The sequence below is a fragment of the Haliotis rufescens genome, unplaced genomic scaffold, assembly GCF_023055435.1.
Source record: "Haliotis rufescens isolate VD_foot unplaced genomic scaffold, xgHalRufe1.0.p SCAF_2, whole genome shotgun sequence".
In the NCBI taxonomy this organism is placed as follows: Eukaryota; Metazoa; Mollusca; class Gastropoda; order Lepetellida; family Haliotidae; genus Haliotis; species Haliotis rufescens.
The window spans coordinates 37,894,558-37,921,172 of record NW_025963890.1 but is presented as its reverse complement, the minus strand read 5'-3'; the positions used below and the strand labels follow the sequence as shown (position 1 = coordinate 37,921,172).

Sequence of the window (26,615 nt, the reverse complement as noted above, 5' to 3'; positions counted from 1 at the left end):
ACGCTTCTCTTTTATAAACACGCACAATCCTTAAAATAAGTTTGATACATATTTATCATTCATAGTTGTTCCCATTGTACATTATGCCTTTGCTGTCCAAAAACAAGGTGGGTTATTGAGGGGTATGAACGGTTAGATCCTTGGATGTGAATGACGAGATTCCGGGGGGTATGGATGACTTGAAGCCTTGAATGACTGGAATCCTGGGTCATAGCTTTATTTGATCTCGTACTTATAACCCATTACATGTAGTCATTAAGTGTCATATGCTTGGTGTTCTTTATGATGACACGTGTTAGAGCTTAAGACTCAAGATTTTCCCTTGTTTTATTTTAAAAACACATTGAAACTATTACGACGGTACACAGGGACCTCACCATGTCACCAGTAATGAAATCCATTGATAAACCTCCAGAACCGGCAGCAGAAAAACCCGCAGCTGAACAATGAACATCTCAGAAATAAGAAAAGATTGGAAGTTAGGTTTTGATTTGAAATAACTTCTGTTGGATTACAAATTGCGCATGATACCAAAGATATGTTACTTGAGGTCTTACAAATCTATTACCTTGATAAGACGAATGTTGAATGTATCTACAGTCAGTCAGCCAGTCATTCATTTGGATAGTATTTCAGATACTGTCATTTCAGTAATCGTTTTTGCTCCATAAACTATTTGCGAGTGTCTAACAATAACCTTAACTGCGTTTGGAAAGTTTTGCCACAGACTGTTATATCACTGCATATCGGCTCGATGTGGGAGGAAAGACGAAGTGATACATGTCCAAGACGTTTATACCACAGTGGTGAAGCCAACCAGCACCCACAACAATATGGATTCGAACCCAAGGTCATAGGTTTCTGGCAGGCCTAAAGTTTGCAAAACCGAATAGCGCTGCTTCAGACGTCTTGGCCAATGTATAATCAATGTATAATAACTGTTGATGGGTGAGTAAACATGGATGTTCCTTTTAACGTGCTTCAGTGTATTATTGCAAAGTGGTTATATGTTGTTGAATATCATCAGGTGCTGACTGCATTTTTTGTTGGGTGTGTTTCTTGACGCCTATTTGAAGTGCTAGACACCCAATACATCTTCCTTTTGATGCTTCCTCCTGCTGATTGGCGCGCTTCTACTTGTCAATCACCTGTAAATGTATCTAGAGTTCATGTTATCAGAAGGTCTCTAAAATTCCACACTCAATAGCATGCATATAAATAATAAAATGGAAACAAAATGTAACGATTTTAAATTACCCGTCACGTTGTTTACATACATTACTCATCATTATTGCATCAGCTGTTTTACTAAACGACGCATTGCTTTTATTTAAACAATATATTGAGGTATAATCGAGATTATTAACTGCCCTTGGTTATGTACTTTATGTTGAGTATGGACGCAATGTTCCTCAATTAAAAGGCGACTATGCCTGTCGTAAGAGGTGACTAACGGGATCGAGTGGTCAGGCTCGGTGACTTGGTTTGATATCAATAATTGGAGTGACTGGTCCATACTAAATTATTTACGGACCGCTGTCATAAAGCTGTAATATTTTTGAGTGCGGCATTAAACAACAAACACAATCCTCAATTATAGCATACGTCTGTGGATATATAAATACAACTCACTTTCTCCATTTCATTTTATTCAAAGTTGTTTTATCAGGTACACTTGTCCTCAACATAACAAGAACAAAGTAATTATAACATGAAACATATTGAGAATGCATATAATAAACGTTCAAATAATTTCTAGACAAAACAAGCCAATTTGTCGAGACATCCGTGCTCGAGATGACAGTTTTAACAGGAAGTAAGCTTCATTCCTTTCATCGACTTAGCATTGGTCAGTATTATTTCATTATTGAGAATGGATTACGAATGAATAAACTTTGAAAATCACTTCAATCATATTATCTTCACAAACCGCAGTTGGACTTGGAATACAACTTGGGTGACACAACTTCACATTGGTTCCTCTATCTTTCTATGTTCAAAATATATTTTACATACTTCTTAATTAAAATTGAATCTGTCGACAAAGGTATGTGCAAAGTCTGTAATGATTTTTATCTTATGGCTGTGTAACATGTGAAACTCAGTATTAGTATTTCACACTGTCCCCTCGTAATCGTATGATATGATTAGAGTTACTGGAGTTAGTGTTTTATAAGACCATACTTTAACCTCTTGCTGAAAGAAATTAACCATTTTTCCTATTTGAATATTTTCATATACTTTGTTCTGGATGACATATAGTGACTTCTTCTTCTCTTTCTCTCCCTGGTAACATCAGTCAGTTCAGTATAGTCTTGATCATTCACAGCAAAATCAGGTATAATTGTCCTCAAAATAACAAGGAAAAAGTAACATCAAACATATTGAAAATTGTATAACCGTTCGAATATTTCTAGACAAATAAAACGAGAGAGTCGGGTGTGAGAGAGAGAGGAAAGTTATTACAGGAAGTAAGCATTAAATTAAATAAATTCGTTTTGGAAGGAATGTCACCTCAACCATATTATATTACAGTTGGAATACATCTTGGGTGATACAACTGATTTACATACATATACACTTTCAAAATTGAATCAAAGAAAGATGTGGAACGAAGGTAAAACATATTCACACTAACAGAACAGACGAAAAGTCCATAAATAGAAATTGAAATAGCTAAATATCAAATAAATCGTGTTGTAATGATCAAAATGATCAGTTGTGAAGTTTCCATATGTTGCTCATTGTTCTGTCTTGTAATACATACAATGTCACACAAAAAAAAGCCCACTGGGTCATCTGAACGTAAGATCTTAGAACAGAATACCTTCTATGTCGTGATAGTGTTGGTTACGTAACCTGGGCATCAAACATTAAGCATTTACTCTTCTCTCACGGATTTGGATATGTTTGGCTAAATCAAAGAGTTGGAGACAAAATGTATTTTCTTAGCTCTTTTAAGCAGGTAGCAATTGATATGTTTACTCAAAACTGGAGGTCGTCACTAGATAACAGTACACGCTACGACGTCTATAATACCTTTAAATATTGTCTAACACCAGAGGTTTACCTGCATACTATAACAGAGAGAAAAATTAGAGACACATTTATCAAACTTAGGCTAGGGTTGAATGATTTGATGTGCAACAGGGGTCGCTTCTCCTCCATTCCTAAGGATATGCGTTTTTGTCCATTCTGCGAAAACCATATTGAAAACGAATTACACTTTTTGTTTATATGTCCAATTTACGACAACCTAAGATTGAAATATATGCCTGATATCACTAAGAACCACTATTCCATGAACAAAATACTATCTTTTAATGGTATCCCTAGTCAAAAATTAACTAAGATATTACAATACATCTATCAAAGTCTACGAGTGCGTAGTAAATTACTTAGTGAATCCGATATGTCCAGAAAAAAATAGTTGTTTTGAAACTTTCGCATCTAGATCAGGAGTATCTACATTTCATTTTTGTCTGTTTGTTTCTACTAGAAATGCATATACATTTAAATTGTCAAATTTTCATGACATGATGAGTATATTTCTGATAGATTATTTTGTATTGAACGTCGTGCTATGCTATTCCATTCCTTTTGTATTTTATACTACTACTGCCACTGTGGTTATTTCCACTGTTATTACAATACCTCTAATACATGTCAAGCATCATATTAGTTATCCAATAATTACCCCTTATGTGTCAACAATGTAAAGCTGAATCTGTGGAGCAAGATAGATACAACATCTGTAATTATTTGTGATAATATATATAAAAAAGTAATTACTTTCATTTTGTGTCTGTATAACACGTCAAACTAAGTATTTGGATTCCACAATGTCACCTTGTAACAGTATGATATGATTAGTGTTATCTGAGTTTGTGTTTGTTTGAGACAAGATTGTGACCTTTTGAAAGAACGTTATGTGGACAGCCTAAACATGTCATTACATCTTCCACAATTCATTATCATACTATTTGCGTACCTTCAAGGCAAATCATAATAGGCCACTACAGTGTGTCAAAAACAGTTGGAACATCATGCTCTTGTTGTTTTTACATATGATGGTCAAAGGTCACAACAAGCAGTTCAGCTTAAGATATTTGCTAGATTGGTAATACGAGTGAGAGAGAACTATTTTTTTCCGATATTCACATATGACGTTCAGACGTTTGAGCAGCAGCTGGCATCATCGGCACAATTTGGCATTGGTTTGTGCATGTTTCATCGTAACATTAGTACTTTGTTTTCTATTATAAACACACATATCCATGGATATGGATACACATGAAGCAATCAAGAAGTCACGTATACAGATAGGCACTATACGTGATATATTATGCACGCTACAGTACACATAGATGTGATCCGAGACTATTCTCTATTGCTAAAACATATTAATCATTTCTCAGATTTGATTATTTTCATGTACTTTGTTCTGGATGACATCATACTGAGACTTCTCCTCTCTCTCCCTGGTGACGTCATTCAATTCAGAATAGTCTGGATCATTCACACCAGATATGTGCGCATGAGCAGAAATCTCCCCAGTGTACCCTGTATCCGTCTTTCTCGACTCTGTTCCATTTGGGGGTATCCATTTCAGTCTGAATCAGAGAATTATGGTAGAAGTATGATACATGTAGGTGCTTGTGTTTATCATTGTATTGTACAAGGAAAGAAGACAATGCCAATACTATGATATTTAACATTATACAAAAAAAGTTATGAAGAGTCACCTTCCAGCTCTCAGCAGACATATCATCAAACCGCCAATCAGCAACAGCATTACAACCATTACCACTGCTCCACCAATGACGCCGCTTGTAACAGGAGACACTAGATTAGATACATATTCGCATTAGTCTGGTGGTTAACATTTATTATGAATAGATATGTAAGGTACAGAATAATAGAACATAAAACGCTCGTTGATAGACATGCCTAGGTCGACCAACATCAATGCAAGGTTATTAGACAATAAATTGTATATTTTTCATATTCTTAAACATGATGTCATTGGGGGGGGGGAAAGGACAAAAAAGATAAGAGCCTCTGATATCCACATCACATCGGTCACCACTGAAGCCATCCAGACATTCTCCCGGGCATCTGCCATCGCCAACATTACACGTGACGTCACAGTGTCCACAGCGAGAACAGTCAGGCCCAAAGGTTCCGAGTTTGCATTCTAAAGGTTGCAGTTCAGGTATTAAGTGATGGAATGATATGATTTAGAAATTAATTGAAAGATGTTCCAGTTACGTCATATAATATTGATCTTTTTGTAGCTTTTTTATAGCAGAGCTCTCAGTGATCAACAGTGATAAGCATTTAATATTTTGCATTACTGAAGGATACCTTGAGTAACATTCTAAACAGCATATTTCCCATTGGTAAGTTAATCAATGTAATATGTTGCGATGGTTTCAACGCCATTTTAATACTGTTGATTGTTTGCAGTTGCTTTCAGTGTGTGTGACACTACCATGAAACAAGGGACCATTGTGAGTGAGAAAATACATTTTGGCCTCTCATTCTTTTGTAAAAACTACATTATCTAAGGAATACAAAAATACAATTCGCAAGATGCATTCCATGTTCATTACAGAGCTACATGACTCCAGACATTTGGACTCATTTTCTGTAAAGTCCAATTTTTCAGGCTTCATGACAACCCTGACCACATTAAGTTAACATCCTAATTGTTATGAAAAGAGCTCTCAGCTTTGACATGTGTTAAATAAAAGTAAACACGACGAAATTTAAGTTTAATTGAATCAAACCTTTTTCAAACAGATTACAATGCAAAGTACTTAAAACCGTTTCACCATATACTAAAATGGTGATATTGGCCAGGTGCTTATTATTTATATTTATTACTGAAATATTTCATTATTTATAAGATACATTTCGGTCGAGTTCAGTCACAGAGTGAAATATATTACTCCATTTCCCACTTTAGACAAAAGTCGGGTAAAGATATAATATTATAAGGGAGATTACTATTGAAAATATTTTCATTCTTATCATAATATTTACAGTCCTATCACATCCATTTATCATACATTCATGTCACGTGTTAATATTGTACATAATTTTGACATTTTTATTTTACTAAGGTGGCACTAAAAGAGTCATTCATAATATGGCGAACTTATCCCCCATATCGGCTATTTTATCAGTGATTGCACAAACTGTATCAAATTAACATTATTCCAGTCACAGGAGAGTAAAGCTTTGGAAGGTAGTTGCTTGTGAACATATGAATATGCTTGCACAAACTGGATCTTGATCTTGTTGCCGGAACTGATCATGACCATACCATCTACACTCAAGGGAGAGTCCTTGTGGCCGGATAATGGCTGGCACCAAGGGTCATTTGACTTTATAAATGTGTCGTTGCTGTTTCTGGCTTCATAACTGTAGAGGAATTCTCTACAGCACCACACTCGATGTATCTGAAGACATCCTGAAGTGTTGGTACTTGGTAATCCCTTTGACGGGTCTGTACAATCCCTCAAAAGCCTCCTTCCAGTCAGTACGACTGTGACACTTTCATCATCGCTGCACTTTTTGAGACTTGGATGACGTCTAAAAGACAGCTGCTGTGTCAGTCAATGAGGAAACACCTGGTCTTTGATACTTCTGCTTGAATCAGCTAAAATACCAGTCGGGACCAAACAGGGCATGACCCACAAAGAGGAAACTTTACGTCAATAGAATGATTCCTTCCTTGTCAGAATCCTCCGGATCGAATACATCAATGAAAAGTTATTCTTATTTTGCCCCACACAATTATCATAGCGCAGATTGATCGAATCTGAAGGCACGGCAAAGGTAACCAAATAGTGATAAACATAGCACCTTACACTGTGTAATCAGCTTCGTGAGGGAGTAGATTTTCTCTGGACAAGCTTCAGAGCAGACACCAGATAGAAAGCATAACCTTGAGGCTTTAAAATACATTGGCCTAACTTGTTGGGAATCACATGGATAACCACATTTCTGTGCAAAATCAAAGGAATAGTGCATAGTTCCCAGGAATGTGTTTGGAGTGTTCTTTCATCTCCTGACAGAAATGTCATAAACTGTCTCAATTTTTCATACTGATAGAAAGAGTACACCATACACTGGTTTGCTTGTTCTGGATGCCTCAGATGAACATTGCTGCGATGGTTCAGATGTCATATCTTCAGAAAGATTAGCCCCTCTTATGACAAATGAATTGGTTTTTGGTTTGTTTTTTACAAATAGCACACATGTCAGATGACGGGCGCATTACAGTGATGTGGTGTGGACCATTTAACCCGATTAAATTAAATACATGTTGACAGGTCTACAATTCTTTGATCTTGTGAAGATGCAATATACAACATGTACACTCCAACCTTTGTTGTCACTTGATAAAACTATCACCCTATAATTCTTCTGTTTGGGCATACGATAAGGCAGAGGTAACGCATGCACGTCACTGTAGTTAATGATAAAATCCACACCCCAACACTACTAGAACCAGTATGTGTTGGAGTGCTGCTATTCCCATGACATGATATTTGGTTTGACACCAAAGTCGAATCTCTAGATGGACATGATATTTGTAAAATGGTAGGAGGTTCCACCAAAAAGAATTTTATTGATGCTCTACCACTCAAAGAAGATTAGAGGATCTACTTCTACTTCTTTTGAAAGAGCAGACATATTATGCCTTGAATTTTCGTGAACTAATTAACAGAACAGTTTTAAGGGTGTATAAATATTTGATAGTAAAATTTGTTTCTTTGTTCAAAAACTTCAAATGAAATATTTAATGTTAAACAATTATTATCATTTTTCACTCTATGCTCGTTATCATCATAACTAAAACGACTAACCAAAAAGGAGAATGTAAAAATGAGGCCTGTTCCGCTTATGATTTCAACATTTTTCAAATACTTTAAAAGAATATTATATTACATAATCTTATTTACAATATAATTTTTAAAACAAAAAATAATCAAAGCGATGTAGTACAAGTTTGATTATTATCACACAATTTGGTTCCAAAACATTTTTCCTATTTGAAAAAAAAGCATGAAATAATTGTTGTGGAACACTTTTTACATTATATTCATTATGAATAATGTTTTATAACATAACTACATTTCTTATTAATTAATAATTCAATATGGAAATGGTACTGTATTTTTCAGCGGTTCGAATTTGACAAAGTTTATGGTAACAAAAATATTGCAAAGGCGTCAAAGAAAGCATTTTCATAAAATGAAGAATGGAAACAAAGTTTATTGTAGCGTGCAGTAATAATTACCCTTTATTGACAGTTTACATCAACATCTTTGTGTTCGAAACTTTTGAACTGCTTGTTCTCTGCTTACTTGTCTGTTTCGTCCACCCAACATCGCTGTCAGTGCCACAATCGTTGCTATATTTCACTGCAAACACGAAAACGTCGTTTTTATCCGTATATGGTCATTGGACGGAAAAACGACTAAAAATTCATTAAAATTGATTAATTGGTCAGTGTCTAGAAAGTGTCCAGAAAAGGGTCGAGTTTTTCAAGCGTAAAATGGACGGAAAAACGATGCTTTTTGCTCCGCCTTGTACAACTGTTAAAGGCCAATCAGATGGCGCTGGTCCCCCGACGCACGTGATGTCCAAGGCTTCCTTTCGGAAGCTTTAGGTTTCGTATTTCTGGCATGCCTTGCTCTAGTATCTGTCGCGGGCAGTGCAGCGAGATTTGCTGATAAGCTAGTTTTAGGATATGTTACATGTTAATGGAATTCAGACACGCGCCAAGAAGTCAAACCAAACAATGTTACTAAGTTTATTGTGGTAACGGCTATGTACAGTTACCCCTATCGGATAATGGGTTGTGTTTCATTTGGTTATAACAATAACTAATTTTTTAATGTGAAGTGTACAAGATATACGACTTGGACGCGAGGTCGGTCACATGACGTTCTTCGCGTGACTGTATTCTTGAAAAGGCGTAAACACTGACTACTTCCACATTCCTGGGGAAAACCCTTGAATTCCCTGGTACGAATTCATACAGAAGCGTGGTTGCAAGCCCATTTAAGGATACCCTCGCTACAACCCATCCCAGAGAAAAAAAACACGAAAAAAAATCCAAACTGTCGCAGTGACAATTTACAGAAATCTATGAATTTACCTTAGTATCTATTTGACACATCTTCACAATCACCTTTCAATGATCGGCCAATTGATCAGTGATACCAAAGGCTCGAAATAGCCACAGGTTAATTAACAACTTCGAAAATATCTCCCGTCACGTTTATCGTGTCGGCCATTTTGACGTATTGTACTTGATGTAAATGTATTACGAGGCTCTGTCATTGTAATTGACTTACTGAGGTAATTCTGTAAAAGATCTTCTCATCTAATGAGGATATTGATTGGAATATATTTCTTGTAAACATACTAAAACATACGTTCCTCGCTTTGGGGGGAAATATTTTATTCCGGGGTGGCCCATTAAATCTAGTAGTAAGTCAAGGCACCATGCGTGATCTGTTATTTTATGTGTTTAAATTACGATATGGGGCGTTAATAAAATACACTGACGCAAGTATATTCTATTCAAATCAATTGGATAATTGAATATGCTTTCTTTTACATATTACATCACTGCACAAAATATGAACAGTTGCAGTAACACACTACGGTAATCGCATTAAACATCATTTTCAACTGTACAGTATTTCAGTATTTCAGTTATATCATGGTGTATCAGACTGATGTGGGATAAAAATCCGAAGTGGTTCAGGTCATCCAATGGGTGTTCGGGAAAAGGTGAGCGTATCCTGCCACACAAGTGGCACCCGTCACAAACACATGCAAGGACAAGTCAATTGTTCACCTGAACAAAGCACGGAAACACACAATGATACCCGTCCTCAGTTTTACCGAGCATGTAAATTATTTTGTCCGTCAAAAACATGGACGAGTATAAACAATATGTTCATTCACGTAATACATGTCATACATTTGACAAAATGTATTGACTCGGAGCATTATTGTTAATCACAGCGTATGCAGTTGAACTCATCACCCATCCCATTATTGATAACCCTTCTTGAAGATCTATGAAATCAGAAGCTGCAACACTCTATCTTTTAACTGGCATGTCAGACTTCTATTTCATTACTCAGTTTTATTTGCACGGATTACTATGGAAGGGACATTGTCTCGTTGTCGCATTGTCGCATTGACGCCTTTACAAAAACAAGCAAAACGTGTCAAAATTAACAAAAGCGCGACAATTGGCCATTTGTCGCATTGTCGCGTGTTCGCATTGTCGCTCTTTGATAATCCTTTTCTTTATTTTACAAAAGGGCGACGATGCCGTAACGCGACATTTTCAAGGTCAAAATATGTCTCGTTGTCGCATTGTCGCCCCATCACAAATGTGTATAAAAGGCGTAAAGTTCAGTTATTGTTACAGTTAGGAAGTTCAACCTGATAAATGTACGTCTTGAAATGAAAACACAAGTCCGTCCGCGAGTCCATAACGTTTTATTGTGAGCTCTTCTCTAAAAGTGCTTAGTGTTCTACTCCCAGTTCCAAACACGTAGTACCTCCTCAATAATCCACATACCTCCAGTGCAGTGGTCTTCCGGAAGATCTTACTGTTGACCGTATTAGACAACTGACGAGTGCACGCCTGACCTGTGACCTCGTTGCAACCCTCGTGATGTGTTTGCCGAAGGGAGAGGTGTAGGAAATGTGTGCTCCAGCCCAGCGCAGAGCTCGCGACACACTGTATACTGATGTATACAGTATATTGCAGTTGATATATGGAGCGCTGCAGTCATTTAAAATAGAACCGTATACATATGTACATGTAGTACAAACTCACTCTATTTGTTTCGAATATTCAGCAGAAAATATATTATGAACCAGGTCTTTGGGAAAAGATATCAGATTTTTATAAGCAGCCACATAGGGATGATAAAGGACCCCTCGCTGATTAGGTTCTTGTTTACTTAAGAGCAGAGTTGGCCATGTTAGATGATATAACCAAAATCCGGGAGCTCCGGCGGGGGGCAAGCTGATCTTGTTAGTGTATGGTATGAGCTGTGACGTTGACCCAAGAGAATAATGTAAAACATGAGACCAACTCAAGTCTATAATGATTGGGAAAGTCTAGATTTCCACAGCTCTAGCCTGAAATTAAGAATTGTTCTATGCTCCATTTTAATTGTATTATTTTCATTTTGTAGACATGGATGGACCAACCAGGAAAGAAATTGATGGAATATTAATATCACATGTTACCACTGATACAGTTAAATTCATCACACAATAATAAATTAGTATTTGACACTACGGCATTTGATTATTAGGGCATGATCATGTACATGTTCAATGTAGTAATGTACACACCAGTCAACTTGATTATAATTTTTATCAAAGTGTAGCGCGGCATCAACGATTACTTTTTGATATCCTCACTTGTCATCAATGTATTGACATCGAACAATGGACGGCAATTCGAAATTTTTATGGATAGCTTCAATAGGGACAGCGCCGGTGTCAGTACAATTTTCCTAGTTAAAATAAGTATCTACAAAATATAATCTGAAGCAGACAAGAACAATATTTTTATATTAATGCTTACTTTCATGGATAGAATTAAGGCAATCTAGGCTTGCCAAATCGTTCTAGACTTGAGCTGGATTCCTTTTAAATTTATTCTGTATGGTCTGGGAGACGAACGGGCGTCAGTATCGCATGGAGAACTGGGACAGCCTTAATCAGTGTAATCGGATATGTTGTGGAGTTTCGGTTTTGGGCTGTTTGCTGAATATATAGAATTACGAGTTTTGTATACTCTGTATTCTTTCGTCATGGTAGCATATATATTTTCTATGTTGCTTTTTGAATTATCCACAAATAATGAGAACTACAATGTAAACCTCTCTCTGGAGATATGCAATAATACTACTGAAGGGCATATCTGAAAAACGGGACTTCTCGACAAATATTTCTTTCTTAAATACTACCCGTTACAGGCATTCTGATTATTATATCATACTTTGTACAGTTTAAAAGTCAAATAATGGCAAATTGTGTATCTTTCTACATTTTGAATTAATTATATTTTCTGAAATAAAACCTTAGCATCAGATAGTGATATACACGAATATGATCTATACTATTATAAATGAATTATCAATTTCGTATTATGAATTAGATAAACAGAAAAATGATAGTAAAACAAATTATTTTAATCCATTCTTGTGAGTAGGTAACGAGAGATCTAGGCAACGCACTAACGTAGCCATTTATGAAAAATGAAATATTAAAAGTTTAGGGGTTTGAACATGCACATTGAATGACAGGGAAGAAAGCAACGCAATAATTAAATTATGAATCAAATTATGTTATAAATATAACAGAATATTTAGAAAATATAAGTTTAATTTCTCATTGTTGGAAGGTGTTTAATAATTATATAGATTTTGTTTGATTGTTTGTTGTTTAACGCCGCACTCAGCAATATACCAGCTATATGACGGTGGTTCGTAAATAATCCAGTCTGGACCAAACAATTTAGTCATTATCATCAAGAACACCGACCTACGCATTTGGGATACGATGACATGCATCAACCAAGTCAGCGAGCCAAGTCGCCTTCGTACAAGCATGGGTTGTTGAATGCCTATTCTAACCCGGATCTTCACGGGTATTTGTTTTAAATAATAAGGTACATTGAAACTCTGTATATGTCCATAATAAGTGTGTATAAGTAGATGGATAATATGTCCATACACGCCAAGTAAATGGTATATGCATTAATTTAAATGCAAATGATTCAATGATGAGTTCTTTCACAAGTCCATATTTCAAGGCATGTATTTGATATTCATAATAACTCCACAAAAGCTACACAATGGCAACAAAACGGTACCAGCATCACAGATACCAATAATACATGAGATACATATAATTACTTTAAAGTTAAAACATGTATCTAAATAGAAAATTAGGAGGATACACTTCCGACATTTTTCGTATTTTGTTTTCGTTTGGAGAGAGAAGATGTGATTGGTGTCTGATGGGTGCAAACAGGTGTTCCCTTCCGCCCAGGCCTTGCGGCAATGCTATAGCCCAAAATGAAACAAGCCTTGTTCAACAGGTTCAGACTCAAATTTCTATCCCACTTGGGCTCCTTTTAAATTTAAATATAATTTCTCGTGTCGATATGTGTCAGAAGAAATGAAATATTACAGCACTGGAGAATAGGTTATATGCGCATGTCAGCGTCGATCCTATAATATCCTTTTATGAAAAATACATATATACTGATGAATTAAGGTAGTAATACTACGCAAATATATGTCCAGATGCATACATCAGTATCATCTCGTGATCTTAATTCGTGCTTTGAGCCCTTTTTCTACAGGAGATTCTGGGGTGTTACATCACACCAGAAAGCAAGGTCCGAATTCAAGTCATAATTTCATGGTCCGTCATGTATGCTGGAAACCAATATCGCAATATGGCTAAATATTGCTGAACGTGGTATTAACCCGATTACTCACATAATTATTCCATTTTCTACAGTCATCTACGAACATACCACAGACCTAATGCTAGAATAACATCTAATTTCTGAAATGAACATATTTTACAGAAAAAAAAGATGTTTAAACAATACTTATAAAATATAAGAACAAGGAGCCAAGAGCCAAATATTGGGCTGTGTTGGACATATTTGTTTCGGGGTCTTATGACAGACAAACCTGATGCCTTTAAGTATAAAGATAAGTAAGTATAGATGTTGTACATAATCAAATATGTTCGTGATTAACCCAACCTTGAAAAATATTGAAAGATGAGTGGTAACTATTTATGCCATTATTTCAAATTAGAATGAGAGCACATCAGGAAAGCATGGTACTTTAATATACGTATCTTGTTAACCCAATATTCTTTTTTAAGTAAGAGCAGCATGTATATCGAGAGTATAGGTTTGGTGCGTGACTTATCACACAGTACTTTCAGAAAGTGTGCATATTCTGTTTATAGGCAATAAATAACATAAGACGATTCATACGGGTAAATACTATACTATAACATGAAAAGATATAATGTTAGTGTATATGGTCATGTAATTAAGAAACAAACGACGAGTAGGAGTTGTTTATTGTACGATAAACAACGACCGAGACTCGTTTATTTCTATATGAGATATCAACATTACGTACAGCCTCTTTTAGGGTGTTAAATTAGGAAAAAATACACGCTTTACAATATTTACCCGTACTTAAATAATGATGATTCCTTGAATAGAATCCGACAGCGGCCATGCTAGATAATCCTTTTTAGGATTTGAGTTCGGTCCCGCATATTCTCACAATTTTCTCGTCAATCATCTGTACCTTTTCTCCCAATACCGATTGTCATATCACTCTCGCTTTCGGATTCTCCAGCAACATTTATTGGGAACAACTCACTAGACACATACCTCTCAAAAATAAGGTCAAATTTACAAATTTTACATTTCAAGTTGCCAGTGCATGTTCGAATCTCAATAAATGACGTCATGATAGAACAATGTTTTATCGTGAAATAAATATCGCTTCCTTCTTTGTTCTTTGTGATTTATCGCAAAGCTATCTTATATCATCAAATGCCAATTTCTAATTGCTTTATCATGACGTATCCGTGTCATGTAGCAATAACATACACAAATATCGTTGACTTCGACGTTGAATAGTGTCAAGAAATATGATTATCCTCTTGTGTGCAATATTTCTGGTTGATAAATCTAACATATTCTTACTTTAAGAATAGCGACTATACATTATTATCTATCCCTTATCAGGTCTCTGTAACATTTGCAAAATGATACAAATATAAAAATACAACTGAACCTAAATGTTATGTTTTAATATCCTTACGTTGCTGAGTACAGCATTTAACAACAAACAAACAAAACATAATATCTTTAAGAATTATGTTAACAATTCCGATGCTAAAAATAATCTCACAATCTCCATACCTCAATAACTTTTTTTTAATAATCTGAAGGAATAATAATGGCAATACTATCATAATTATCATCATTATTTATGTTACTTATCCTCAAGTGAAGTAGTCCTCCACACTATACATTCAGTGAAGAAGCCCATGAACATATGAACTATGTAACATACATTCATGGAAATTAGATGAACAGTTGAAGTTAGCAAATGATATTATTCGGCCGAACGTCTATCAGCCATCTATTCTATTCATGAAGAACATTTCACGTGGGACCAACAGAGGGAATTATGACTATCGACTTGCTAATTATTTTTTATATTCATGCCAGCTCAAACGATCTATTGGCTTGATTTATTGTTATGGTATCCGCAAAATAAGTAGGATCCGATTTTTTCCGTTTTTGTTGAAATAAAACTGAATAATATTTGCTGTTTACATATCAAAGTTTGCCAAATTGTTACAAAATGTTTGCCCACAGCAAGGCTACGTATCCCCAACATATTGTGCTAGGCACAGTATCACTGGACTGAGGGAGGGCGGTATTCCTCCTTGTGGGTCACCTGCTTGGCAATATGGGACGGGAAAACTGCAGGGGGTGAGGGCAGTTAAGTTGATGGTACAGACAGATAAGAGAGATCATTTTACAAATGTGAAACCTCAGTCCACAAAGGAAGAGGCGAAAGCTGAAACTGGTGAGGTTTACAGAACAAAGGCAGTTATTTCTAGTGTCTTACTGACTCTCGAAGATACATTTAATAAAACAATTAATGTGTGTGTGTGTGTGTGTGTGTGTGTGTGTGTGTGTGTGTGTGTGTGTGTGTGTGTGAGGTAGAAGAAGAATTGTACACCATAAAAATGGCTACGTATGTAGTTGGGGTAGATATGTTGAATGCCCGGCCAGTGTGACCTTTGAATCACTACAGTTTCAGTCATTAAAATGCGTAAAACAGTATTTGAGTGAAAGAAAACACTATAAGTGAGTGAAACAAAAGACCTCAGTACAGGCACACCCAGTCCCCCAACCCCAAGTCTGCATGTATCAATACTCATACCTGCCACATCCTCAACCACGTAACTTACTCAAACAATCATCTGACAACATGTTCGCCAACCCTCGTATCACAACGCATGCACGCATGCACGCACGCATGCAAGCACACACACACACACACACACACACACACACACACACACACACACACATACACACACACACACAAATCACATTCTTCTTTCCCCACCATAATGTCTACGTCAGCCATCATGGATCCATGCGCATGCTTTCATACATAATCTATCCTCCCACCATTCCCCAACATCCATCGAACTATAACTATATCCGCCCTCATGTATCGGTATTCGTGCTTTCATACATACATACACCCCCCTACCATTCCCCTACATCCATCGCAGTATAGCTATGACTATAACCGCCTTCGTGCATCCGCACTTATGTTCACATTGCATTGCATATGCATCGAATTACACGTTTAAAATATCGTAAATATTTTACAACACACACATATTATATATCAGCAAACAGAGATTATTATAACGCAATAGATTTCATCCGTCAAAACATCACAGAAAGAGGGGCAGCCTGGAATTTTACAATGGCATCTGAATGCACTAAGACGTTCAACTGGTCAGGAGGTGAGAGTTGCGGAAGATTACGGTAAACTTCAGTTACAGATCTCCATTACGAATATCTAAAGTATGAATAAAGATCACAGCTTGCTATGACGTGTACTTCATGCCTGCAGAATTAGCAATGTCCTTAGCTCTAAATTGTATGTCTAAATGCTTATGTAGACAAAGACCCAAATGTATATAGGCATGACCATATTATATTCTACGCAGATATCACCACATTTAAAAACAAAGCTAGATTGAGTCTTTGAAGGGCATTAAGAACTGATACACACAAGGAAAAATATTTATGGATGTCAACGGAGGAACACTGCGTTTCGGAATATATACTTTCTCCTTCATCAGGTGCATATTATTAAATGCTATGAGGCAGAGAACATATATTTGTACCTGTAAGAACAACAAAAGTATAAAGATAGCAAAGAAGGGAACGCAACAAGGGAAGCCAACTAATAACTGTCATGGCGCTGATTACCCCGCCTCCCGTTTGCCCATTGTCCATTTCCCATTACCAATCATTCATAAGTTAAGTTTTGGCTTTAATTTGTCCATTGATAATCAACCATCAACGTCTATTATCTTCACCCTAAAAATATGTAGTTTACTGAGAAAGTGGTATCCAAATATAATGTGTGTTACTGTTGACCACTTTCTTAAAGGCATTGTTGGTTCAAAGCTTTCGGTCATAGAAGCCGTGCCATTTCTCTCTTGTCAGAGGAGTACACAAAGTATACGTCATCTGGACTAACATTTTTGGTTCGATGGCTGGGTTAGATCGCCTACTTTGTGTTCTGGCGATTGGGTGCCTCACTCACAGTGTGGGTTCAAATCCCGGACGGGACTCAACCCAAGAAAGTACGAGATTCTGTACTTTACTCAGAAAGTGTTATCCCAATTATAACATTAGTTGTCAAGAAAACACAATAAATGTATATTCGGCTTTGGATGGGTAATGATATCACAGACATATACGGATATTGATGATGACTTGGAGGAGCTTCGTAACGCACGTCTTCTCAATTCAGGGATTGGTAAATCCAAATATGTGTGTTTGCGTGCGTGCGTGCGTGCGTGCGTAAATGTGGGCCTGTTGGATGTTACATAAAACATTCATCTTGAGCGGGATGGTAGTTCGAGTTGGATTAGCATGTTAACTATATGATCTTCTTTAGGCAGAGAATGCCGCGCATGAATGTATTGATGAAATTCCTAGGTACATGGGGCCTTTTCGTCCCCAGGAATACCCACAGTGGAGACTTCAATGGGGATAGGGTGTACACAATGTGCTATCTGGTAGATTGTGTGTCATCAGACCGGACAACGTTGGTCTTTGACTGATTGTGGCGTAAAACACACTTATTCATTTACTTATATCGGAAATTGAATGTTCATCTTAATTGTTATTGTTGAACATGTAATATATTTTTAAAGAAATAAAACAGTGACGTAATAACTACAACTTTATGTGAGCGCGAGTAGCTTTTTTGGAATGAGATGAATAAGTCTAATAAAGTTGTAAGCTTCTTCACAACCGTGTAACTATGAATTGACTTTATTGGGTAATCAAAAAAGAGATAGGACCTAAAATAGCCAAATTTCATACGATTTCACTTGTCCACCATCTTGGATGCAAGGCGAAAACATTTCAGCGCCTTTGAAGCCACTGAGAATGCCCCCTGCAGAGTTGGACGAACATTCTGCGGTGGCGCGGCTGAGTTGACCAGAGGCTATCAGCAGTATTTCCTGTCCAGGTTGTTTAGGTCAGTTGTGTGTGTGTGTGTGTGTGTGTGTGTGTGTGTGTGTGTGTGTGTGTGTGTGTGTGTGTGTGTGTGTGTGTGTGTGTGTGTGTGTGTGTGTGCGTGCGTGCGTGTGTGCGTGTGTGCAGAAAATGAGGATCCACGATGTTCGACCTGGTAGAAGTGTGTTATCAAACCTCACAGCATTGGTTTTTTGACTGACTGTAGCGTCAAAACAAACTCATTCATTTACTTGAACCGAATGTTCATCTTAATTAAGTTATGGATAGTCACGGAGCCATGATCCAGAGAACAGGGTGTCATTAGATAGAAATAAACTAAGTAATAATAGGATTACCAGAAAAACGGGGTTTTACACACAAGCCAATAAACTTCGCTCATTAACACCAGAGTAAGTCAGTACAAGATTGAAAACTGCCCCATAATTATGTATGACATGCTTGTCGGGTATTGCTACATATATATGTGAAAACAAAGTTATTAAAATGAAGAGCAAAACTGATGAAAGTTAACAATAAACGTGTATACGTGTTATATCGTCACTGCAAAAATAATGATTGTTTGTCTTTAGTATTAACATTCAAATACGTTATATCTGTATTAGCGATATTGTCTTTGTTCCACCGGTGAGTCAGCGTTAGCCGTACTATCTCGTAGTATAATTGTATTTCTGAAGACATCACGATACAGTTTTTACGATGCATCACGTCTGCACTAGCGCTTGATAACAGCCTTGTGTTTGGGTGTTTCAGTGGTTTAAATCGCTGCTCTTGATATTGTTGATTTAACTTTGATACTATGAACAATATAATGTTATGTGAGAGGTTGACTTTAGAACGGTAACATTCTTATAGTATATAGGATGACATAAACAGAGCAATGAGAAGTTCGTTCAGATTAGTGTATAGGCAACATTTAATAATTAAAACAATTAAATTCAACAACTCCCCTTTTAAGTCCATTTTCCTGACTTATAAGTAAATGCAAGAACAATCGGCCGGAATACAATGTATAGTTCTTGTCCACTTCCATATGACTATATAGCATACAATAAGCTATCGGGTCCCGTTTAGATCGGTTTGGGTGGCAGCCTAGATAGCCATAGAATAGTTTCATCTTGGAATCTCCCATATCACTGGGGATCCTCTTCAATTTAAATGGAGTTACTCGTTACGATTCCGAACCTTCACGTGACTGTGTTTATGAACCATTGTCAAATAGTGGTGACATTAAATCTAGGAAACAATACGCGAAATCGCGCATGCACAGAACGGAAAATTTGGTCAAGGCATTAAGTAATCCGCATGCGCAGAACGATTGATTTCAGTACTTCCGCTAAGCGCTTCGAGTGCAGCGTCAAACGCGGGCCTGTAATCTAACACGCGGGGACTGACCAATGAAATCTGAGAAGTAGAAATACCGGTAGACGCTGTTGCTTGATTGACAATGTCAATCAAGAAAGGGAGGAGCTTAACGCTATCGTTCTCTCCCAGTCAATTCCGATGTCAAATAACGACGTTATTTGGACGGAAAAACGATGGTTTGAAAACGTCCAAATAACGTCGTTTTTCCGTCCAATGACCATATACGGAAAAAAACGACGTTTTCGTGTTTGCAGTGATATCACGACTCGAAATATAATAAATACTTGCTCCGTCCACTTAATTCCGAGGATTAAAATATATTTTCCGCACCTCAAGAATATTTTCCAAAATTTCCCTCGTCCACTTTAACTGACAATTCTGTGGCAATTGATCGTAAAGCGAGGAAGTTGACTCGACATATTATTTACCGCAAGTACCGGAAGTGCCAACAGAAACCATTGCAATTTCGTGAAAATATTCTCGCGCCCAGTAACATTGACATTTCATGTTGCATCTTATAGCTAGCTCAAATAAATTAATAGCTTTTATTTGCCATGTCCTATATATAATTGAATTATATATTCATTAAATGATTGCCTGAGCAACATCGGCTTGGGTCACATGATAGCATCGTGACAATCTGTGCGACAGAAAATTGGAAATGTTGGTCTTGTTGTTTTATTTCCACTAACAACTGTCGTAGGGTTGATATTACTTTCAGATCTGATCAAATTAATGTTAACGTAATAATTGCCTCAGTTTGATCCATTGAAAGTTGACATGTATGCTGAATTGTTTTAAAGTGATGGGTTCTTTTATGTTACGCGAGAAAATAAGGAAGATATTTCTGTACAGTCCCGCACAAATGGCGATTATGGTGGAAGTAACCAAACGTCTTTCATTATGACGTCACGGCACAATTGTTTCCCAACACCCATAAAATCCCTTTTCTCCTGTCGGGTCACATATGATTATAATATTACTTATATATTAAGATGAATTTGCATAAAATGTACCACTAGTATTGTCACGCTATTACCGCCTGTCATTGCTGAAAGACATTTGTATCAATTCTGCAATATTTATGCAGACCAATGTATGCATTCGTGCCACTGAAGTGACTAATTGTTTGTTGTTTACGGCCGCACTTGACAATATTCCAACTAAATGACAGCAAAAAAGCGAAGCTTGACCAGACAATCCACTGATTGACATCTTGAGCATCGATTTACGCAGTGTGGATACGATGACATCCAAGCAACCGAGCCTGACTAGCAGAGTCATTTGCTCGCCTCTTAAAACAAGCATAGGATGAGGGAACTAGTATTCTTAAACGGAATTCTCACGGGTAGATGCGCCTCTTCAACAAATATGAAGCTAATCTAAAACAGTGGTGATGTGCAGCAATTCATGGATAGAAAGCTACGCGGGGTGCCTGGAGTAACGTTCGGGTCTTAATATCTCCACTCTGATATACTTTCCCATAAAGGAAGCTCATAACCAGATTTATTTGTGTGCATATGCATCCACGACATACGGTATATGGCAAACTACCCTTGAGATCCGGAGTAAAATACGCCTTCATCAGTAACCCATGCCATGCTATGCTTGTCGTAAGAGGCGACTAACGGGATCGGGTGGTCAGGCTCACTGACTTTGTTGATGCATGTCATCGTATCCAAATTGCGTGGATCGATGCCCACGATCTCAATCACTGGATTGTATGGTCCAGACTCGATTATGTACAGACGTCAAAGAGTGCGGCGTCAAACCACTAACAAACGAAATATTGCAAACACAAGTCACTTCCAATATGAAAATAACACAAGGATTTGATGCAGCGAAATTAGTGACTGGTTGTTGAACCAAACAATTCTTCATCACTGGTTTGGACATAGTCTTCGTTCTTGAACATTAACGTCGCTGTTGACTACATTGTTCTATCACAACAACACCTCTGACAGGCCGTCTGGCAATGGGACCTGCCTCACAAGGTGTTTACACACTATTTGAACTATTATCCTGACAATCCTGACGGTGCCTGTTGCCTATGTTGCACACATTTGCCAAGGCAGCCGTTGTCACAAGGGTCGGCCTGACCTGAGTCTGTACTGTGACGTGCCATGCTATTTGTGCAATCACGAACCCGGGACAAATTTTCACATTACAACCAACTACGATTCCCCATACCGTTCTCCTTCGGATCTGTAAGTCTTTGCATGACATTGTATTTGGACAGTTGCCAACATACAACCGAGAACCCACACCGTTTATGATCTTATTCATATTTCTCGTGCACAATAGGCACATGCATTGATCTCGTGGTTCTTATGTTGTGTTACTTTTCTGCATTGTTATATTTTGGTTATAAATTTCGTTATTGCCCTGTCCAGTTATTAACATAGACATTATTTGTTAAATAGCAATTTTGTGACTACATAATTGTCATCTATGTACAAATAACTTTCATATATTATCCAATAATATCACCTATGCACTTTTTTCCGAGTATATTACAAATAAAGCTCATGGTTAAGGAAACATTACTTTCAGTACAGTCTGCTCCGATCCATCCTTCTCGACATCCTGCAGTGCAGGTTCCTGTCACGTGATCACAGGTGGTCTGTGCAGTTTCACATTGACGTGAATCACAAGACTTGCTGCAGTTAGAACCGTACTTCCCGCTCGGGCATGCTTAAAGATCAGGAAATTGGACAATCAGCAGACATGTATCTGTACATGTGTTTCCTTGGTTAAATATTTAAGCAAAAATGCTTTAAAAGAAGGAGAAATGCGTTATGAATTGTATGTCATCTGCTGAGCGATTATTACGCCGTTGAACTATTCATTATTTACCTCATAATCAATTCAATTCAATTAGATTATATTAGCATGTTATTTAATTGAATAAACTGGCAATATTTGTACAACTGAAAAAAAGACCAGTAAATTAATTCTCACGTGTCCTGCAGTCAACATTCTGCCAGCCATCCCGGCATCCATTTGGGCATGTTCCAGTGACGTCACACACAAATGATTGTGTTATACAGTTGCGGGAACTGCAGACCTGACTGCATCCTGGTCCGTACCTTCCATCAGAGCACTTTACAGGCACTGCATCAAAGAACTTCGTTTTACCATTTGAGAATAATAAGTATTATTGCAACAGCCTTATGGTGAATTCTGCAATACAACTAACAATCCAAACAGCTGCAAGAAACTATATCACAATAAATAAAACAATTTAAATCTGACGAGGTTGTGAAGCATTGTTTGAAAGGAAAATACACGTTCACAGCATTAATCGATAACTTCTATAAACAGTACGTGTTTAAATTATATTATTCACTGAAAATATTTGTTGTAAAGAGAATTTTTATTTTTTTACCAATAAGAAACATATATAACTAAGTTGTTTTCGCACCACCCTTAACGTCTTACGATGTACACAGCCCGGTCTCTGATCATGATAAACCTGCATATTGTATACTAGTATATACCACGAATTTCATCGATGTAGGGACTTGACGAATAAATATTCTTTGGGGTTCCTGGAAGTTTTCGAAGAATATCTATGCCGAAGATTTACTCAAAAAATATTTTTTTGCCTGAAAATGTTAAAAACGTCCTTTCAGGAAAACAGGCACTGACAGAAAATACCGAATGTAATATGGCAGCATAAGTTTTGCATGACAAAAGAGTATTTATCCCATATGCAGTAGAATCTGGAACACAGCATTTACATGTACCAAAGCACCGAAACCTACCAAGTTAATGAGCTATTTTTATAATCAAAGTGTAAATCAGTTGTTTGATTGATTCGTAATAAATGATGAATAACAAGACCACTGTTTAATATTGCAATACGAAATATTACAGTTGGGGCCACGGGTGGCCCAGTTGTCTAAACCGCCGAAATTCGTTGTGCAGAGTTCCGTCTCCTGGGAAGGCCAGAAACCTATGTTACATAATTCGAAACCGGTTTACTCTGATTTTGTTTCTGGGATTGTCGACGCTGTATGGCTGACGTAATGCCGATGAAACGTCAATTTTTTTCTCGCTCACTCACTCTGGGTTTGTGAACACCATACCCGTGCTGGTGGGTTTCATCAAAGTGGTAAAGTGCAAGACCTGCACCACTTCTGTCTTTCGCCCTTCGTCAATTCTCTAACGCCTTGCTATAACTGAAATACTGTTCAACAGAGTGGTGAACTACATACCCACTACTTTCCCAGTGTTCTTGTAAATTGAGAACATATTTCACAATAATGTAATTGGGATGTCTATATATTAAGCATCAAAAACTCTTTATGGAAGTATATGTGGATGTATATTTGTAATTATTGTGAGTGAGTTCGAGTCCTGTGTCTTATACAGCAGTGGAAATTGAATGTATCATATAAATAACCGGCACTTCAACAACACGAAGATCCCATTACAGATTTCACTTTATAATTGATTACGGTAGTGACCCACATAACTATGACGTCGATAGCTAAAAGTACCATTCCCACCCAACTCTAGGCGGAAAGATGCGTCAAAATAAAAACACATTTTCCATAATCAAGGGAATCTTTAAAAAAAAGTATGGTGTCTATAGTTGTCTATGTTGTAGTAATGGCCCGACCGTGGATAACTTGAAGGCAGCACGTCGTTGATCAAACCCTGGATGAGAGTGGTTTCCCTTTGTAAATGTGCAGTCGCCCGAGGTACACTTTGTCCAATACATTATTGTTGTTAAACCTCCCAGCTTCCCCTACATGTATGTTTCGTCTGGGTCACATTCATCTCAATGATTTTTTGTTTAGTTTATCATTGAAATATTCTTCAATTCAATGCAAGTGGAAGGGCAAAATCATACGGCGGCAGTGTTTAAAGATATGAATTTTACTAAATACAATTATTCTCAAATGATGATGTACACACGATAAGACGTATCAAATGTAAGAAAAATATGAATTGCAATATTCTTAAATTATACCATGTGAACTGCGTTATGGAAATATTATTTATGGCAAAAACATTTTTACACGTAGAATATACTTAGCCTTTTTTAAATCTCTCAAATAACAGGTATCATGCTTCAAGAGGTCCATATCCCAATATCTCATATCTATATATACCTTTTATGACATACAGACGTCTTATCTACATGCCAAGTGTTGATAGGATGCCCGTCACAACTTAATTCTGTACAAAAGATTTCTGGTTTGTTGTTAAGTATGATGAGAACAGTTTCTATCCATTTTATAATTAGGTACAAGTCTAATCATTACCAAAATACAATGTCTTTATACGTTCAGGACCAATTCGTGTGTAACTACACTATTGGTTTGTGCGCATTCCTTTAACGAATATGTCATTTCGTACTGGAATCAAATGTTTCAAAACACATAAATTTCTCACTGAAACAGCATGTAGATAAAAAAAAATGCTACATGAAAAACGCCATGATATTCCCTGAACAACTGTCTGGAAAAAGAAAAAAATAGTGCATGGGTGAATAGGGTTTTGAGGCTACAATTGGCAACATTTCAACAATACCATGGTGATAAGACAGTATCACTGGGCTAGAAATGATGCATTTTGGGAATCGAGCCCGCCTGTAGAGCGTGACGTGACAAAGCAATAACTTCAAGGTTACTCTAAGACCCTGAGGAATATAGAACGCTCGTATTGATAGATCGCCAATACCTGGGATATACCGACTGTATTTGCAAACCGACATTGCATCAGGTTTTGTTGACTGCCTATTATTGTATGTGGAGTAATACATCATTAAATGTCTCCACATTACCTGTCGTTGCAGTCCGCCCCCATCCATCCGACCTGACAAACACCCAGACACTGTCCACCAACTCGTTCACATGTTGCGGAAGATGTCTTACAATGTCGAGAGCTGCAGTCTCTGGCACAGTTAGGACCATAAAGTAATGTTTATCATTCGGATTTCCTTCATATAATTTCACTAGATAGAATAAGGTACCACTATATTCACTAAGACAAAAATAATAAATAAGTTGTTATTACCACCATCTTCCACATCCTACAATGTTCCCGGTCTGGTCTCCTTATGCTGTATCAGTATATTGTATAAATACTAACACAAAAACATGTTGTGAAACATGTTAAAAAATCGCCACGCAAAGTACTTATTGACATCAATACATTCATATGGGATGTCATTGTTGTCTAACAAGCAACAAACAGCTGCCCTGATCCCTACATTAGCGCGTCTGTATCTCGAAATCCAAGCTCGAGGCCGAGCTTCGTTTTCAGCGCATTATTCTACACGGCAATGACGTGATTTTTCGTTATTCTGGGCGAATTGAAGCCATGCAGCAGGAAATGGTGTTACGAAGCTGGATGGAGCGGGTTGAACTAGTACCTTGTACCATGTGTCCACATGTCCAAGCGAAAAGGCCGGTTTAACGTGGAGGAAATTTGAATACTTATGTCGGCGTTGAATAAAGAAATAGAATACTGACATCTGATATATCTTGTAGGGCATGATGCTTCTGTCCGTTATTTGACCCATTGTATTGACCTTTTTCGTCGTAAATCGAAACGTGTATTTCAAAATAATTTGCTGATTTGTCATTCATCCTTTGTGGCCATTTGCTGATTTCCCAACAAAACTGGGATGAATATGTCCTGATAAGTTGTCGTTGTTTATGAGGTTGTTAAGGAAAATAAAGAAAGTTTCTATCCATTTCAGCTGTTAATTAATAATAATGTGGTGGCATGACTGGTTATATGAATCAGGTAGGTCCTAGATATTTGTGTCTTTCCCCTCAGTGAAAGTTTTATCAGACGCAAAGAG

General features: G+C 37.1%; 1 protein-coding gene across 5 annotated transcripts in view; it reads right to left on the bottom strand.

Moving 5' to 3' along the window:
- Positions 1 to 3,473: 3,473 nt before the first annotated feature.
- Positions 3,474 to 26,615, bottom strand: part of LOC124120829 (multiple epidermal growth factor-like domains protein 10) — a 45,404-nt gene continuing 22,262 nt past the window's right edge. For 3 of the 5 annotated variants that reach the window (XM_048399925.1, XM_048399924.1, XM_048399926.1), the window contains exons 9-13: positions 22,754 to 22,906; positions 22,340 to 22,486; positions 5,060 to 5,197; positions 4,746 to 4,845; positions 3,474 to 4,613 (exon numbers count right to left, since the gene is read on the bottom strand). In XM_048399925.1, the coding sequence (XP_048255882.1) occupies positions 4,415 to 4,613; positions 4,746 to 4,845; positions 5,060 to 5,197; positions 22,340 to 22,486; positions 22,754 to 22,906 (737 nt within the window). In that variant the 3' untranslated portion in view covers positions 3,474 to 4,414. Of the gene's footprint in view, positions 4,614 to 4,745; positions 4,846 to 5,059; positions 5,198 to 8,314; positions 8,439 to 22,339; positions 22,487 to 22,753; positions 22,907 to 26,615 lie in introns of all 5 variants that reach the window. The other 2 variants (XM_048399927.1, XM_048399928.1) reach the window with 2 other exon arrangements.